The sequence below is a fragment of the Pipra filicauda genome, unplaced genomic scaffold (genome assembly GCF_003945595.2).
Source record: "Pipra filicauda isolate LSUMZ 115617 unplaced genomic scaffold, ASM394559v2 scaffold503_size409916_pilon, whole genome shotgun sequence".
NCBI classification, from domain to species: domain Eukaryota; kingdom Metazoa; phylum Chordata; class Aves; order Passeriformes; family Pipridae; genus Pipra; species Pipra filicauda.
Window position 1 is genome coordinate 298353 of NW_024104647.1, and position 17510 is coordinate 315862.

At 41.4% G+C, this 17510-nt stretch overlaps 2 protein-coding genes across 4 annotated transcripts in view; one reads left to right on the forward strand and one right to left on the reverse strand.

Annotated features, from left to right (window-relative positions):
- The window catches only part of GALNT7 (polypeptide N-acetylgalactosaminyltransferase 7), a 100246-nt gene extending 88372 nt beyond the window's left edge, over positions 1–11874 (forward strand). For 2 of the 3 annotated variants that reach the window (XM_039386798.1, XM_027748125.2), the window contains 2 exons: positions 67–195; positions 2920–5535. In XM_039386798.1, the coding sequence (XP_039242732.1) occupies positions 67–195; positions 2920–3057 (267 nt within the window). In that variant the 3' untranslated portion in view covers positions 3058–5535. Of the gene's footprint in view, positions 1–66; positions 196–2919; positions 5536–7257; positions 7335–8367 lie in introns of those variants that run through there. The other variant, XR_005565635.1, reaches the window with a different exon arrangement.
- Positions 11875–14933: 3059 nt separating this feature from the next.
- Positions 14934–17262, reverse strand: HMGB2 (high mobility group box 2). The gene is made up of 5 exons (XM_027748133.2): positions 17137–17262; positions 16532–16702; positions 16216–16361; positions 15948–16122; positions 14934–15470 (listed from the first exon to the last, which is right to left on the reverse strand). Exons 2-5 carry the CDS (start codon positions 16679–16681, stop codon positions 15315–15317), a joined length of 627 nt encoding a protein of 208 aa, XP_027603934.1. The 5' UTR covers positions 16682–16702; positions 17137–17262; the 3' UTR covers positions 14934–15314.
- Between the last annotated feature and the right edge of the window lie 248 nt (positions 17263–17510).

Sequence of the window (17510 nt, forward strand, 5' to 3'; positions counted from 1 at the left end):
TTTTCAGTGTTTCTAAAATACTCCTTGAGTCAACTGTTATAAAAATGGCTTCTTTTTTTCTGTTAGCTTTTCCGAATCAACGAAGCTAATCAACTCATGCAGTATGATCAGTGCTTAACTAAAGGACCAGATGGATCCAAAATTATGATTACACACTGTAATCAGAATGAATACAAGGACTGGCAATTCTTCAAGGTATGCAACAGATATGTATAAGAAAAATTTTTAGATTTTATCCTTTTTTTTGCACCTTTTAAAATTATTTTATGTATATTTAAAATTAAAGATTTATGACAAGGCTAACTGAATCAAGTGGAGTAAATTTTAATGGTATATTTTTGGAAATACATACTTGCCAGAAAAACTTCCTCTAGGGAAAGGTGCTTTTGTTTAGCAGTTCTAGTTGTTGTCTTCTGTAGCTGTCTTCTGTCCTTTCTTTAAGGAAAATCTTATGAGATTATGAGTCATTATGAGAAATCTTATGAGGCTACATATGCTGCCACGGGTTTGTTAGGAGTTAGCACTTGTCTCACAGGAAGAAAAGGGCATGTCCACTACCAGTGACAAAGTTTATAAAAGCTTTTAGTGCCATCACCCTCTCTGCTTGCATACTTTCTATCAAGAAAGTTTCTTTATCTCATGTATGCTGTGAGAAGATTGCTTAAATGCTGGAGTGCATTTAGCAGCTAGAGTCAGTATTAGGTCTAATTTTGGGCAGTCTAAATTGAAGTGTTTCTCTGTTTAAAGACAAAGTAATTTTAAGCCTGCATAGCAGTAGGTAAATGTAACATACTCTGCATTTCTGTGTTGTCTTCTTCAGTATTTCTTTTTCCTCTTCATTAGCCATTCTCTAATAAGAATAACATGCTCTGTTGTTAATTCTGGGTGTGGTGGTGTTATAATGCTATTGCGAAATCTGTAAATTTTTGATAAGGACTTGGAATGTTAGCTGATATACATGTGAAGGCTGCTATAGTCTATTTATTCACTACATCTGTGAGTTCTCTATTCATAGTAGTTTTGTAAGTGTTACTTTAAAAAAAGTCTAAGGTTCTATTTCTGTTTGTCTCTTAAAAAATTAGACTGAATAGTCTAAGGGTGACATTATCCCTGGATATAGCCACACGTAACTTGGTTCTGTATCTAAGAAACTATTCTGTGTCAACTTTTCTTCAGTCTAACTAGCATATTGCCTATTTAATAATTTGTTAGCTGGTTATCTGGATTTTTTGTTGTTTGTCTGAAAGATGCGAGCACTGAGTGCAGGGAAATCTGTTTGCTATCCTTTAAGCCACTTCACTCTTTCTAGTGTTTGCATATAGCTAGGAAATACCAGGCACTGTAGTGCCATTTCTGCCTAGATCAGTTTTCTTGTGCCATATAGACAGACAAAATTCTTTAAATCTGAAATGTAAAAATCAATAAGCAGTGTTTCAGTGCCTGCTGACTTTAGTTTTAATATTGGAATAATACATAGCAGTTGTTAACTCTCCAGCCATTCTACTGCATCCCAGCATGTTACTTGGCTTCTCTCTAAGCATTTCTTTTATGCAAGAAGATCCATTTTCTCTACACTGGTACCAAGTTGTGTAATTGTTTGCTTATTACCACACGTTGTAAGGAAGCCCAGTAGGCATGGGCTGGGCTGTAGAACAAAACACTGACTGGCTTCTAAAAGGAAAAAGAAGGGAGGGTGAGAGTGAAAGGACCACCAAGAGTGTGCAACCAAGCAAATAGTACAAATCTGGCACACTCTGCTGTGCAGTACAGAGAGCATGAGGAAGGTGTAAGGAATTCAATGCTTATGAACTGCTGAAAAATGTTGTGGCCTTGTGTAAATGAAAGCTGCCAGGAGATTTTGTCTGGTTGGTTGGTTGGTTCTGGAATGAAAGCTTGTGTGTCAGTTTGGTGGTGTAACGTGTGCTGCTTGAGCGCTGAGCAGTAGCAGGGCTTCGGTGCCCATAAGCAAGCGTCTTAACAACCGGGCTGGCAGTGGTCTGCCTGTTGCTTTTGTTCAGACATGCATTTACCTTTCCAAGTAGAGGACCCTCATGCTGGCCACACAGAAGGAGCAAGTATTGAGCTGAACCAACATTTGGCCATGCACATGTGTGTGGGGGTGGCAAAGAGTGTCCTTATGTCCGGGGGAGATGGGCACAGTTGGCCCCGCTGCAGTGCCATGGGCTTGCTTCTGCTCCCTTCCCCTCCACAGGCAGTGAGTTAGGGAATCAGTCAGTGAGTCAGGGCTGCATCTGGCACAGTGGGTCAGCAAGCAGGGCAACAGGCCACTTTGCAAATGCAGGACATTTGAGCAAGGGAGCACAGGGGGTGTGGAAAGAGACAAATGTGCCACTCAGCCTGAATGTGCCTGGCACAATAGGTTTGCAGTTTCTTAGGCAGCCTCCTGTTGCTCCAGAAGCCAGACTTAACTCTTATATTTTCTACTCTGCCAGCCAAACAGGGAGACAAGTTAGTACTTCCTTTCCCCCCTGTGTTGTTAATATTATTGTTGCGCAGTTGCATTCTGTGAGGGCTAACTAGAGGAGGATCTGCCCAGGGAAATCCTCATAGAGCTGACTTCAAAAATTAATCTTTCATTTTGGTTTCAGGATGGATGAAAAGGCTAGAAGCATTTTAGATACAGTTTTGCTCATTTTCTTAGCAGTTTGTTGCCTAAGAGAAACAGGAGGCATCTCAAGTGGACCTACATGAACCAAAAGGCTACGAAGGCTATGAAACTCTAGTTTTAACAAATAGTAAAATGAGTATAGAACTGATCTGTTCTGGGACCCTGAAACCTGGTTTTGTAAATAGTTATATTGCAGTTGTAAAAAAAATGTAACAAAAAAACCCCAAACAAAAGAAAAATAAACCAAACACAAAAGCCCAACACATTTTCCTGATGGTTTTGTTTTTCAGAATCTGCACAGATTTACTCACATTCCGTCAGGGAAGTGCTTGGATCGCTCCGAAGTCCTCCATCAAGTTTTCATTTCAGAGTGTGACTCCAGTAAAGCAACACAAAAATGGGAAATGAACAACATTCTTAGTGTGTAGACAGACAAAACCTACCTACTGACGCATTCATTTGTACAGGACTGAAAATAGCCTGAAAACTGCTGCAGTTATTAATTTGGACAGCTGTGAGCCTCCTGGCTTGGATGAAGGACATAGAGGAACTGTGATTATTACAATAACATTATCATCCGCAGTTAATGTTTACAAACTGCTTTACCTTAAACTCTGTAGATGTTTACATCTTTTTGTTTTAAGATGTTGGTAAATTAATGTGCTGTTAGCTATGTTTCATAGGAACATAGTTAAAAGCGTTGTCGTCTTCTTTGGGATTACACTCAGGGGTCTGAAGGCAGTTTTTTTACACACACTTGAAAAGGTTGGAGTAACCAGATTTTCATAGAACTTGGTGATTATCAACCTGTTGTATATTTTTATTTAATTTTACATCTTACTAAGCACTGCCACAGGTTATTAGCCAGGGTGGCCTTCTCTCACAGTCATGCTGCTTTTTTGGAAGATGAATTTCAACATATTTAGTGCCTCTTTCCTTTCTCTCTTTCACAAGAAAAGCATTTGTTGAAAATTATACAATGGATTTTTCTGAGCTGTCACCAGGGGTAGGGACCAACTGTATCACCCTATGTAATTACTGTGTTAGCAAAAACAAATTCCTATTGCCAGTTTGGCTGCTCTACTTCGACTGAATGCTTTGTGCGGTGGAAGGAAGAGTGTCAAGTTTAGTGCTAATGCGGTACATTTTAATGGAGGTAAGCACCCTCACAATTCCAGTTAAGAATTTATAAGCACTAACTTGCTTGTTTAAACCATGCCTTACATAAAAATATTTAAAATAAACAAAAAAAAAGCTGCACGATTATGTAAAACTTGGAAATAATCAAATGCTTCATTTATATTGTTATTTTGAATGGAAATCAATTAGAGGTGGACTAAAACTTTTAATTAGGAAAAAGCATCCAGCTTTTAACACATCCGCATAGTTCATTACAAAGACATCTGTCAACCAGTTTGGATGCCAGATTTAGATTTGAAAAAAGAAATGGAAATCCTGAAACCACATTTATTCATACTAATTTTCCTCTTATTTTTGTCATTTGCAACTTCTCTGGAGGGATTACAAACACAAAAAACAACTGTTCGGTGCTATAGTGTACAGAGTAGAATGTGAAGAAGTTGTTTCTTAATATATTCTGGAAAGGAGTTGATGCAAACTCCCTTAGGAGTATAAATATTTACTCTGAATGAATAGAGAGGTGGAGGAGAAATGACTTATCCTCACTTCCTTTGTCCAGATTTTGTGACTTAAATGTTGACATCAGTGTACTGAATTTATAACAGTTATCCCTATAACATGTCACACAATCAAGTATGACTAAATACTTCCCTGAAGTCTAGAATAGCACTGCATGCAGCTCCCATTGATGTTAACAAGGGTTATGTATCATATTTGGTGACAGAGTTTGATCTTTATAGGGCTGTCTGCACTGATCTATTAGTCTGGGATCTTTCCTAGTTTCTTTAAACTTCTCACCTATCCTTTCAGAGCTATGAAAAAATAGAAAATAAAGGAGGGAGAAACTGGAAAAAAAAGAAAGGAAAATAAGGTTGTGTGCCGGTACTTGTTAATTGTGTGTATGAAAACTGACTCCATTTGTGTGTTGGGTAGATTAATTTAATCATACAACTATGCATAAAAGAAAGAATGGTGGCACATAAATTGTGTGGGTGTGCATTTTAAATGGGTATTATGTGCAATTCGTTGAAAGCTGATGCTGTATGTGAATATGAATCTGTATGTGAGACTGAAACCTTACAAAACATGAGATCATAAGAAGCTGTTGCTGTAATGACTTTTTCCTACTATAGCTGGCTTGGAAAAAAATAATTCCCATATTCTTGCTTTGTAAGTTGATGATAATATCACTATGCATTTCTACATATTTTATAAATTTGATTTATGCAGATTTTGATACACTGTATGTTTCTGTAGAAATTGTATAAATCTTAAAAAATTTATTAGGGATAAATCTGGGAAACCTATGTATATCTTACTCATGGGTTGCTTGTTTTTTAGGTGAAGTAAATAAAATATTTGAATTTTTCGGTTTACTATACTTTTACAAAGTAAAAATGAATTATTATCTTTATAGAAACCCCGTATCTCAAAATCTAGACAACTTCAATATTACAAACTTACAAATATTGAAAGTGGTTTATTTTAATTTTTATATAGGTGCCTTTTGTCGCATCTGTGGGGACTCAGGTAATTTTTCCAGTGAAATGAAAAATTCTCACTGAGAGCTGTCACATAGACATATTTGGATTTTCATATCACCTGCCCTGATCTAATTAGGTAGATTTAATATACTTATAGCAAATGAACTTGAGAATTATTTCTAAAGTAGAACCAAGCATCAGGACTAGTTTGTAGTGTTTTGACTATATTTTATCTCGGTTCATTGATGTTTTTGCCAGCAAACATGTTTCAATCAAACTTTATTTTTTCCTGAGAAGTTTCTTTAGCAAAAGAGTATGCAATTAAATTGGGACATGAAAGACACAAGTTCTGGCCTAAGAGCAAACCTAAATGCTGAAATCTACAGGGCTTTTTTACGGATGGGATTCTTGCTTCCCGGCCATATCTGTCAGTGCACTTTTGTGTATTCAGATTTCGAAAAGCTCCTTTGACAAAATCATGGAAGTATAGGAAGAGACAATTCATGTAGGCAATACCCTTTTATGTATGAAAACAAGGAGTGATAGGAAGAAGGGGACATCTTTCTTCATTACCAGAGATCCTAGCACCAGGAGAACCTACAGCACACTTTGGGCGGCACCAAAGATGCTGTCCCCACTGGTGGCATCGTAGAATCAGTGCATTCTCTTTCCCTAATGCTAATCAATCTCCTTTACTACTGTCTGCTTCCTCCATACCATTTGCTTCCAAATTGCAGTCCTTAAAGCCAAAAATTATCAACTTACAGCTCTGAAACTTGATTAAGAAACTTGAGATCTATTACACCATGCCAGAGGTGTAAAAGTTTTATGCTTAACTCTAATCTGTGAGCTTTCTCACAAGAAACAGCAAAACATACCACTGCCTATAAAAACACAAAAGGTGCTTTGGTAGATTTTGCTGTGCATCAATTTTCCTTTTACGTTAAAAAAGATCAAATTGAGCAAGATCCATGGAAGCAAAGTAATAAGAAGGGGAATTTAAGAACATGAAGAAGAAATCATCTACACCATTGAACACAAACTTTGTTTCTGTAAAAGCATTTATTGTTTCCTGCTGGTGAGCTTGGATCCATCAATTGTAATAGGTGAAAAGGAACAACTCAAGGAAAAACAAATTGGCCGTGTTTGTGTTTCTGTTTGTTGTTTTCTTCGCTATAAGAAGCATGGGAATACTATGTCTTGCTGTGTTCTGAAATCTTATCTGGCTTACTTTTATGAGAATAATCCTTGAGAAGTGTCAGTGGTTATCTTCCAGGGTAATATGTACTTTCTGGGAACATCAGAACTAGTTGCCAGCATTTAGTCCTCTGGTTGTTGAGTTTACATACCATGCAAGCCTCCTCTGAATTCCTGTAATGTTGGAATAGTAAGTTGTGTAGCTTGGCTGGCACTGTATGAGAGGATTCTCTACGTAGAATGAGTCTAGGTAGAAAAAGTAATAGGCTATCAAAAAATGCAGGTGATTTTGGCTCCCTTGGGTTTAAAAAAAAAAAAACATCAACTGTGCATAATCCCTGAAGCCTGAAACCGCTTTGGTCCTCCTTTCACTGTGGGTAGCTTCTGGTCATCTTACCTCACACACTGCTGCCACAAGCATGTGTATTGATACGTGCTGCCTCCCTCATGGCACCCTCAGCTGTGGTCACTGGTATGGATCCCAGCAAAGTGGGAAGAGGTGCTTTTGTGGATTATACATCTCAGTGACCCAGGCAATGGTTAGTAACCTTTATTTTTTAAAATCTTAAAAATCTAGTCCATTTTTTACATGGAGAAACAAATGAAGTATTCTCCATTACCATGTAATACAGGTCCTGGTAAAACTAAAACTAAGCTATCTGCACAACTCTTAGAATTTTTACCACATTGCACTGCTCTGTGGCTTTTCTGAACAACAGTATGGGTAGAGAATCTTCAGTGAGGTAGTGGCATAACTGATGGTCTGATGGGTCTGAACTGACTGATGAAAAATGCATGTTTCTTCAGTCAACAGGTCAATGAAGGTGACAAGCATCAAAGTGCGTAAGGAGGAGTTAGAGCTGCGCAAACACCAAGATGAAAAGGTATGTTTGCTTGTTAGATCCTTACTTTTTCTCACAAATATGCTTCACAGAGAAGAAACACGATTGCTTTAGGGTCAAGAAGTGTCCCCTCTGAAGTGGAGGGCGGATAAAGCAGAGCTGAGGGCTGGGTGGGTCCCACAGCTCTCATGAATGTGATCAGTCAGTGTGAAAACAGAACTGCCTCCAGTGGTGTGACAGTTCGAACAACTCCATGATGTTTCCTGTGCAAGCATTAATGTCTCCTGCACAAGAAAGGAGCAGAAAGGTGGGAGAAGCAGCATAGCACTAATTCACAATAAAACCAAAACAAACTAATGCCTGAGATGTGCATGATGGCATCAGCAGCCCTTTGGCTGAGCATCCCAGGGGTCCTGAGAGGGAAAGGGAAAATATAATGGAGAGACGATATTTTACTTCCCTGGAAAGAGCTGCTGGTGGCAGTGTGTGTCAGGTAAGGCAACATGCCCAGACAGCTGTTAAACCACAGTCTTCAGATGGAGAAGCACAGTTTAGAATAGGCTTTCTGAATCACTTGAAGGCACTGGGGTGGAAATAGGAATCAAAATACAACCTTTTTCCTTGAAATTTATGAGAGGATTCCCCAGGAAAATAATGTAGGCCAGTATCTTTCAACAAGCCCTGACATTAAACAGCAGTGGGTCTTTGAGTATAAAGTCCTCTGGATCTTCTGTGTATGTGAGTGCATGTTCTCTGAGTTAGACCTGCCACAGGATACAGCATTAATACTTGTGGGTAAGAGCTGTGCCACAGCCATGAGGACTGGTACTGTCACTTCTAAGGGTTGTTGGTTGCTTCTATACAGCTCTGCTTCCATACAGCCAGAGATCTTGTTGCACTGGGGAAGCACTTTCATTCTGTGGTAGGCACAGGAGATCCTGAGCCCTGCCTGGCAATGGATGCCTTGCTAGCCTGAGCCTGCGGGATGGCTACAGCCTTTTGCCAGAGCCCTCAGGGCCATCACAGTTGCCCAACAGGCAGCTACTCGTGCAGTTTTCATATTTTTGTTTCTAAGGCAGGAGAAACTGTGAAAGAAAGTAGAACTGGATGAAAGTAGAAGCCTTCTGGAAGATTCTTGTGAGTTCATAAGGAGGGGAGATTTGGGAAAAGCTGACCAGAAGAAAAAGCACACCCAGCTCTGGAAGCACTTCTAGTCATGCTGCTCTTTCAATTGCACTGAGGAATGCACTGAAGTCCTGCCTGTCCTGAAGATGCCGAGGAGCCTCTAAAGACCAAGCTAATCAACTTGGCTAAGGAAGGGAAAGCTGTCTGTCCTGCTGTATGTGCACATGAAGGTAAGATGGTGTGGGGTGTTGCTGAGGAAAACAATTCTGTAACCCTATAGCAGAGTGGGGTCTGGTTACTACTGATATTAAAGCTATTGAGGATACAGTAATACTGAACTGGGTCATTCCCAGTTGGAAATAGGAAACACTCCTGCTTTTTTTTTTCTTTTCCTGCCATAGTATTGCATTATCTTCCATGTGATGATTATGAGGAAAATGGAGTTCATTCTCCAACCATGTCAGGACCCTTTGTCTCTGATGGACAAGCTAAAAATGTTTTGAATTAGGATAAGAATTGAATGTAACATTTGAACTTAAAAGCACATGCAAGATCAGATCAAAAGTCCAGGCAACACAGCAGCCTGTCTCACTCAGTGGTCAGAAGGATCAGTATGGTCAAAGAACATGGGGCAGAGTGAAAGGATGCAGCAAGGATACTTGTCTAAGATTGTCCCTACTTCTGGCATTATATAACTCAAGCACTTTCTGACTAGAAATAGTATTTTATATTTAATAGTCCAAAATTTGTCCAACTGCTGCTTGAATCTACACAGGCTTTGGTCATGCATCATCTGATTTATGCAAAGAGTTTGAAGGTTTCTGAACAGGCTTTCTGGCTCTGCAGTGCACTCTTCTGCAGTGACAAATCAGTGAGATATAGGCGAATTATGAAGGCTTGTTAAAGGTCTTAATTCCTGAACGAGTGGTCAGTGATGGGTCCATGCAGGGTTCAGCCAGCCAGGAGCTAGTTTGACTAGAGCTAGCAGCGCTGACAATAACATCATCAACAGCTCATTTTTGAAAAGGCCTTTTAGAATGTTGTGATCTTATCCACACAAACATCCCTCCAGCTCTGCTGGAAAACTGATTTATGGGTACAAACTTCACCATTAGATGTTTGGGCCAGGAAATACTTAGAATAGCCATACAATTTATAGACGGAGCACTGGATCTGCTGACTATAAAGATTTTTCTGGTGGTTGACTTCACATTCAGTCCTGGAACATCACAAGCCTCTCCAACATTGAGGCTGAGGGGGATAGATGATCACAGGACAGGATAATGAGAGCAACATACAGGTTCACTCACTAACTGGTGCTGGCCTGTGACAATTAAGTAACTTGAGGAATTTGTGTAGGCAGTCAGCTTTTTGACCAGGTAGATCTGAATTTCATGATATCCCACAGTTAGGAGACTTAATGTTTCCCTGAAGGGCTGTGTCCATTGGAAAATGCAGCAGTGAGCTCGACATCTGGGCTCTGTTATGGGACTCTTTACATTGGATTCAAATGGGATTACGGAAAAGCAGACAGGTTGTGATGCAGCTCATATAAGAGATCCAGCAATTTTGGAAATGCAGAGGTTGCTGGAAAAACACATATATTTCAAGATGTGGACAGAAATACAAGCCAAAATGAGAAAATAAACAGAAAAATAAATATATGCTAAGGGTGGTAAGGCAAGTGAAGCAGGATCAGTGACAGTCACCACCACAGCAAATAATCCATCTCTGAGCAATATGTACTGAATTATGTACCAGTACTATATACCAGATGGCTATGATACACTCCTATGAAATGGTTCAATAGGTCATTGGCTAATCAAAGGTAAAACTCCTATTTGATTTTTTTCTGATTTTCTTTCCACACTCGTTTGCAACTTCATTTGTGTTGTAGCAGTTCTAAAGCCTGTATATACTGCAGTCAGTCCCCAGGTCTGTAGCTGTTCTAAACAAGATGCACTTGTGCACATGTACACACACAAACACACACACACACACTCATGCAAATTTAGAATTTTCCAGACCATAGGTTTTGCTTTGGAAAAATAAGACCGACTTTGTAAATAGGCTTTGTTCTGAGATGATCTAAGAAAAAGGAAACTTTATATTCCTTTAGGAAGATGATAAGGCAATACTACATATTTGGTTTGTCCTTAACTCTTTTACCTAATAATGCCTAACATGCTATTTGCTTTTCTAGCAAACATTTGTTACATCTTCACAGAGTTATCTCTTACAGCTCCAGCATCTCCTCCAGAGTAATGTAATGTAGTTTATTGTCTACCCATGTTACCTATGACATGAACATTAAGCCTGCATTTTCCTCTTTACATGTGAGGGGCGAGCACATATCAATTAATACACTGTGTATTAATACCGTATTTCACCTGCTTGTTTTACTATGCTGTCACTTCAGGCTGCAGGCTGGCTTTACAGTTCTTCACTGTTAGCTCTTTTCATTCATGCAAGATCTTAAATAGTGACTTATTTCTTTTATAGGAAGTAGACCAGGCCAAACTCAAGTAGACCAGAACTATTTGATCTCCTTTACCTTCAAGTTCACAGATTTCTTTGAAGAATATTTACAGATCTGTGGAACACGATTTCCTCTTGTGAAATCACAAGTTCTATTTAGCCATTTGTCCAGCAGCTCTCGGCTGTACTGTGGCTCCTACCAACTTACCATATGGGCATTATTGGTCTGAAGCTCCCTGTATCTCCACAGAATGCTTTCTAAAAATTAGTGTCATTTTTGTGACCTTTAATTCCTCTAGCACTAAGGCAGTTAGTTTTAAGTGAAAAAAAATATAAAGTATGGTTCATAGTTCAGCCATTTCAGCATTTGAGTTTCCTTAGAACTTCTGGATGAATACCATCTGTCCTGTCATTTTGTTTCAAGACCTTTTACACTTGGATTTGAGACAGATGCTTCACCATGCCTCTTCCATTATAAAGTTGTGTCATGAAAACTTCCTGAAGCTTCTCTAGAAGGTTAAAAAAGAAGTTTTCTTTTTCTGAAATCTTCTCTAGTCATGCTACTGTATCTTGAGCATCTATTGTCCCTAGGACAGTTTGGCAGCCCTCTTGGTTCTGAGAATGCCCTGGTTTTGGAGGAGTTAGAGTTAATTCTTTTCCTAGTAGCTGGTATAGTGCTGTGTATTGGATTTAGAATGAAAATAATGTTGATTACACACTGATGGTTTAGTTGTTGCTGAGCAGTGTTTACACTAAGTCAAGGACCTTTCAACTTCTCATGCTGCCCTGCCAGCAAGGAGGCTGGAGGTACATGAGAAGCTGGAAGGGGACACAGCTGGGACAGCTGACATCCGCTGACCAAACAGATATTCCATGCTGCATGGCTCAGCATATAACCAGGATGAAAGCTGGCTTAGGGCCACTGCTTGAGAACTGGTCGATGGTGAGAAATTATCTTTCATTTGCATCACTTGTTTGTCTTGGGATTTATTTCTCTTTTTTGTTATTTTTATTTTCATTATAATTTATTAATTTATTATTATTTTATTTCAGTTATTAAACTGTTTTTATCTCAAGACATGAGTTTTCTTACTTTTATTCTTCCAGTTCTCTCCCCTGTCTCACCATGTGGGGGAGTGAGCAAGTGGCTGTATGGGGCTTGGTTGCCAGAAGGGGTTGAACCATGACAGATGTATTTGAAAGTTGTTATTAGTCCATCTGTTTTCTCAAGGTGCCCTGATGCTTTTCTTCCTTGCCACATGTTGCTGTGTCTGGCCTGTTGATGTGCTGTTTTTTTTCTGGATTATTGATTTAGAAATAATTTGAACTTTCTAAAGACTTGCTTTCCTACATTTGTTATTCTCTCATTCCTGCTCTTTATCAACCTCAGTCTTATTTTTGGTAGTCGTTTGGTCTGCTTTACTATGTGGGATGCCTTTATGCTGGACCTCTAGTGCAGTGTGAGCATTCTGCATGATGCCTCCAACCACTCGGGGCATCCCTTTTAGTTTTGATTTTAGACAGACCTCCCAGTTCACCTCTAGTGAGCTATTTCACAAGTTTGTCCATATTAAAAAATTATGGGAAGAACTAGTTTAGCTTTTCTTCTATTGCCTTATCTTTCCTGAACAGTCCCGTTACACTTTGATCACTTACTAGTCCTTTCCAGTGAATGCTCACAGATGGGGATTATCTGAACCCCCTAACCTGACATATCATACTTTTTAAAGCTTAATTTGAAAATAGCAATTTTCATGTGCTTTGTTCCATTTGCCTTTATATTCAACATCCTTAGAGAAGGGACAAAATATTATTTTTTAAAAATGCTACTTATCTTTAGTCATGACATCATTCTCAGTTAATAGATCAGCCCAATGCAGAGCTTTGCCGTGACTTGCTGCAGCTCATGCTGACATGGTGTGTAAACAAAGAGACTGTCTCATGATGTGGGGCAGGCTACAGAGCAGTGCAGTAGCCTATTTTTTGCAAAAAAAGATCTCTCCAGCAGTCAGGATATATTTGTGAATGAGATCATAAAGAAAAGTAACCCACAGCTAGTGTTTCATAGAGCATTGTTAGAATGTGGGACAAGAGAGTGGCAACACTAGGCAGCTCTGCACTGATTTGTGCAGAAGTCGTGCTGAAGCTAAATTAGCCAGTTAATGATTAAATGAAATAGAATCCAAAAGCTATTTTACCTCACTGAGGAAAATATTAAAAGAGCTCCCTTATTCTGAATTATCTCAAGATATGCTCTTATTTTGACACAGTATTTAAAATTCTATAACCCATGCAGCTTCTAGGACACCTGAGGGCTATATTTTGTTTCAATTTAAAAGTGCTTGAGCAGAAGTAAAAAACATTTGCAATAATCAAATTAGTCAATTTACTCTGACACTCCTCCTCCTCCACTGCAGAAGATTATTTAAACCTAAAGACTTCCTGAAGCATCACTGTTCTGCACAGGGAAGGAGCATGAGAACTGGGAGGAGGTGATTTCCACAGGGAAATCTGAACAGGATATGCTGACAATGAGTGAGACCAGCATGGTCTTACACTATGACAGGGAATTGCCTTTAGCTGGGAGAATTTTTGATTTAAGGATACAGGTGCTGTAGGACTGCAAATTCTACAGAAAATGTTCTTGAGCACTGAAGTACCATGCACAGAACCACTGCCTCTCACTTCCAGTTTTTGCCTGTGGCTTCCCAAAATATGAGCCCAAAAATTGGAGCCGTTGATCCTGCCTGTGCCAAGTATCTCTGGCAGGTCCCATATGTAAAACAGCAGCTAATCCTTCTGATACCACTTTAAGTATTTCAGGGGCATGGTGGGGAGGAAAAAACAACTCTGGGTTTCTAAGGGTCCCAAAGATTAATACGTACTTCAGTATAAAAATGTTTGAATTGCCTTTACAGTTACTTTATTTCCATACTTACAGGAATATACAAAGTATTTTCTGTCAAGACTTGTTTCTGAAAGTGCTAAGCTATCATTGACCTACTACAGTGACATTTACCACAGTTATAGTGCTGAAAACATTTTATCTCACACATGTACAATGATGGGACACAAACATATTGCCTAAGTTGATGGACAATAGAGAGACAGTTTAAACAAAAACCTTGGAACACAGCCCTTTATACCTAATTTTTTAGATATTACACATTTCACTGTTGGGCTTTCAAAGTCTAGTAAAAACTATTTCCTGGTATTTATCTCAAAAAAATTAAACTTTAGCTATTTAGTTTACCTGTACTATCTCCAATTCCCTACTTGCAAATATTGTTAGATATTAGATTTAGGCTTTTAAATATGGTGAAGTAAGTGAAAACCAAGAAATGGTGTAACTGGAGAGTGTTACCACCACAAACAGGAACATATCAGGAGCACATGTTCTTTACAAATGCCTTCTCCCCTTTCTGCAGGAATCCACTGGCATGTGTGGAGATAACATTCCAACATTTTTCATGCTGTTCTGCAAGCTGTGTATTTTATGAGAAGCCGCTAATACTGGGGCCAGGGGAAGAGGGAGGGAGTAGGCAACATCTGGGAAGACATGCCTCTAACCATGTCTGTCACACAGCCAACCCTCCTGTCCTGGTATGGACAACAGAAAAGGCCAGTGACCTTGAGCTCTGGGAGAGAAAGCTCTAAAGATTCACTCATTATCAGCTATTACACCAAAACAAAACTATAAGACCTGTGCTTCAGCAGTGTGGGGAAAGAAAACAACCCTGGAAAAATTATCAGCAACCTCAGTACTTGAAGAGATTTTTTTTCACTCACAAGATAGTATAGGCAAATGGTAGTGTAAGGAAAGCATCAATTGCAACTAAGCATAGCATATGCAGGAGAGGAAATTGTGGTTAAAAAAGTGTAGACACCTGTGTAAGCTCCAGGAGCCACAGGTTAAGAGACTTGCTAGTTTTGGAGTAACAGCAATAGCCCAAGAACAGTGCAAAGCACTTCCCTGCACAGGACTCCAGCACTCTGCAAGTGCCCAGCCTCTCAGAAAACACCATAAATAAAACAATAATCATGTACAACATTTTATTACAAAACTGTTAAAAAAGTAATACAATGCAACAAAATACTACAAAATATAAGATCAGCTATTAAGCTACCTCCTTTGTACTTAGCTATAAAGAAACACCTGACTATCAGTCACTGAATTTCAACAGAACCATTAAATATGAAGAAACAGCAGAAACATTCAACAACTTTTTCAAACCAAACTGTAGCAGCCCTTGGCTACTACTTACATTATAAATCGAAGTCTCCCTACAAAGAACCACATTACCTATACACAATTCTGTACAGATTTTTATACTGAAGCTAACCATGAGCTGCACTTGAGTTCACATTCTTAGCAAAATATTGGATTTTGAGCATAAATCTTTACAGCAGGACATTCATTTATTCTTCATCCTCATCTTCTTCCTCTTCTTCCTCCTCTTCTTCCTCTTCCTCCTCCTCCTCTTCTGGTTCTGCTTTCTTCTTAGACCCTGCAGGCCTACCTGGGCCCTTTTTTCCTGCATCACTCTTGCTCTTGGCACGATATGCTGCAATATCCTGCAAGAGAAATGCTGTTAAGTTGCTAGCAATATAACTCTTAAGACAAATTTGTACTGCTTCAGTAATTTAATACTATTGTACTATGCAGATCAAATACAGTGTTTGCAAAATGGAGGAAACTGAACCTTGGGACTTTCACGCTTAAACCTTTTAGCAAGAGCACACATGATCCAGAGAGTTTTAAGAATTTTGTGACCACAGTGCTCTGGAGAACAACTGTGTTTTTATGTTAGCAAGCAGGTGACCTGTTTTCTGGTAGTAAAGCATCTTACTGGTAAAATCTCTAGGCACGCAAAAACCACATTCAGGTTCACTGTAAGGGTTCCAGATACCTGCCCCACCACACATGTGTTCTAAAGCCTGATAAAGGTTGATGTAGAATTATGAGTTATATATGGTTCAAGTGCAAAACATAAGTCACATATTTACATTGAGCTCTACAACTTGAATCATTATTTTATTTTTTTAATGTACCTTTTCATATTTCTCCTTTAGTTTTGCAGCCTTCTGTTCATATGGCTGTTTATCTTTGGCTGACTGTTCAGACCACATTTCACCTAATTTCTTTGCTGTATCTCCAATAGACAAGCCAGGATGATCGTTTTTGATTTTTGGACGGTGTTCCGAACAGAAAAGGAAGAACGCAGATCTACATTGAGAGACAGTGATTAAAGTTACGTATCAAACTATTAGAACTAATACTTTTTTCTGGTTTGGGGGAGGGGGTCATAGAAACACTCACGGCGGTCTTTTAGGAGCATTGGGGTCCTTTTTCTTTCCCTTCTTCTCGCCTTTGGGAGGAACATAATTTTTCATCTCCCTGTCATAACGAGCTTTGTCTCCTTTAGCCATTTCTTCAAACTTTCCTTTTTCCTTGCTCGACATTGTCTGTGGACACGGGGCAGGGAAAGGGGAAGAGTCTGGATGAGATAAAGCGGCTGCTGACCCACTAACGCCTAAGCAGCAGCTGCTACCAGGGATCTTTTCCCAGCAGCCCGCAGCAGGGGCGGGGGCCAGCCCGGCAAGGGCTCAGCACGGCTCGGCCTGGCCCCACTCACCTTCCACCGTTCCGAGCACTTCCGCGAGAACTCGGCGAAGTTGACGGACGAGTCCGGGTGCTTCTTCTTGTGCTCCTCGCGGCAGGTCTGCACGAAGTAGGCGTACGAGGACATCTTGCCCCGCGGCTTGTTGGGGTCGCCTTTGCCCATGGTGAGGTCGGCGGCGGGTCCCTGCGGGAGGCGGAGGAGCAGCGTGAGGCGAGGCCGCGCCCCAGGACGTTCCCGCCTCTCTCCCGCCGGCACCTTCCCGCCCCAGCGCGCCCGGCCCCGCCCCCGCCGCGGCCCCTCAGTGTCCCCCGCCCACCCCGCGGCACCTTCCGCCCCGGGGCCTCTCCCCGCCCCCTGCGGCGGCTGCGGCGCCCGGCCCGCCCGGCCCCGCCGCCCGCGCCCCGACCCTCCCCGCCGGGGCCGGAGCCGCCGCCGCCCTTCCTGCCCCACCCGCCCGCCGCGAATCCTCCCCTCAACCCCGGGCGCGCCGCCGCGGGAGACTCGCGCTCCCTCCGCGCCCCGGACCGCCGCTGGCGCGCCCTCTGACCTGCTCCCTCTCTCTCCCACCCACCCTCCCGGTACACTCTCTTTTCGCGGGCGGGGTACGCAGGCCTTGCCTGGCTAAGCGGGGCGGGCGGCGCGGGCTCTGCTCGCTCAGGTGCTGCTGCCGAGTGGTGCCGCGGCCGCGCACTTGCCGCCTCTTGTTTTGCGCGGCGCTGCCCGCCACAGCAACCCGACCCGCGGCGCCAAAGACCCGCCCCCACTGCACCCCATTGGCTGCCGCGCCCGTTCAAACTGCCCGAGGCTCCGCCCGCCGGCGCCGGGGCTGGCCGGGATTGGCTGTGTGCCGCTCTGACGTCACGGCCCAGCCGCTCTCGGGCCAGGCCGAGCGCGAGGGGGTCGTTGGCGCTCGTACCCGTTGGAACCGGTTGGGGTGAGGAGAGCGGGGGGGAGGGGCGAGACGGGGCGCGCTGGGCGGCGATTGGGGGAC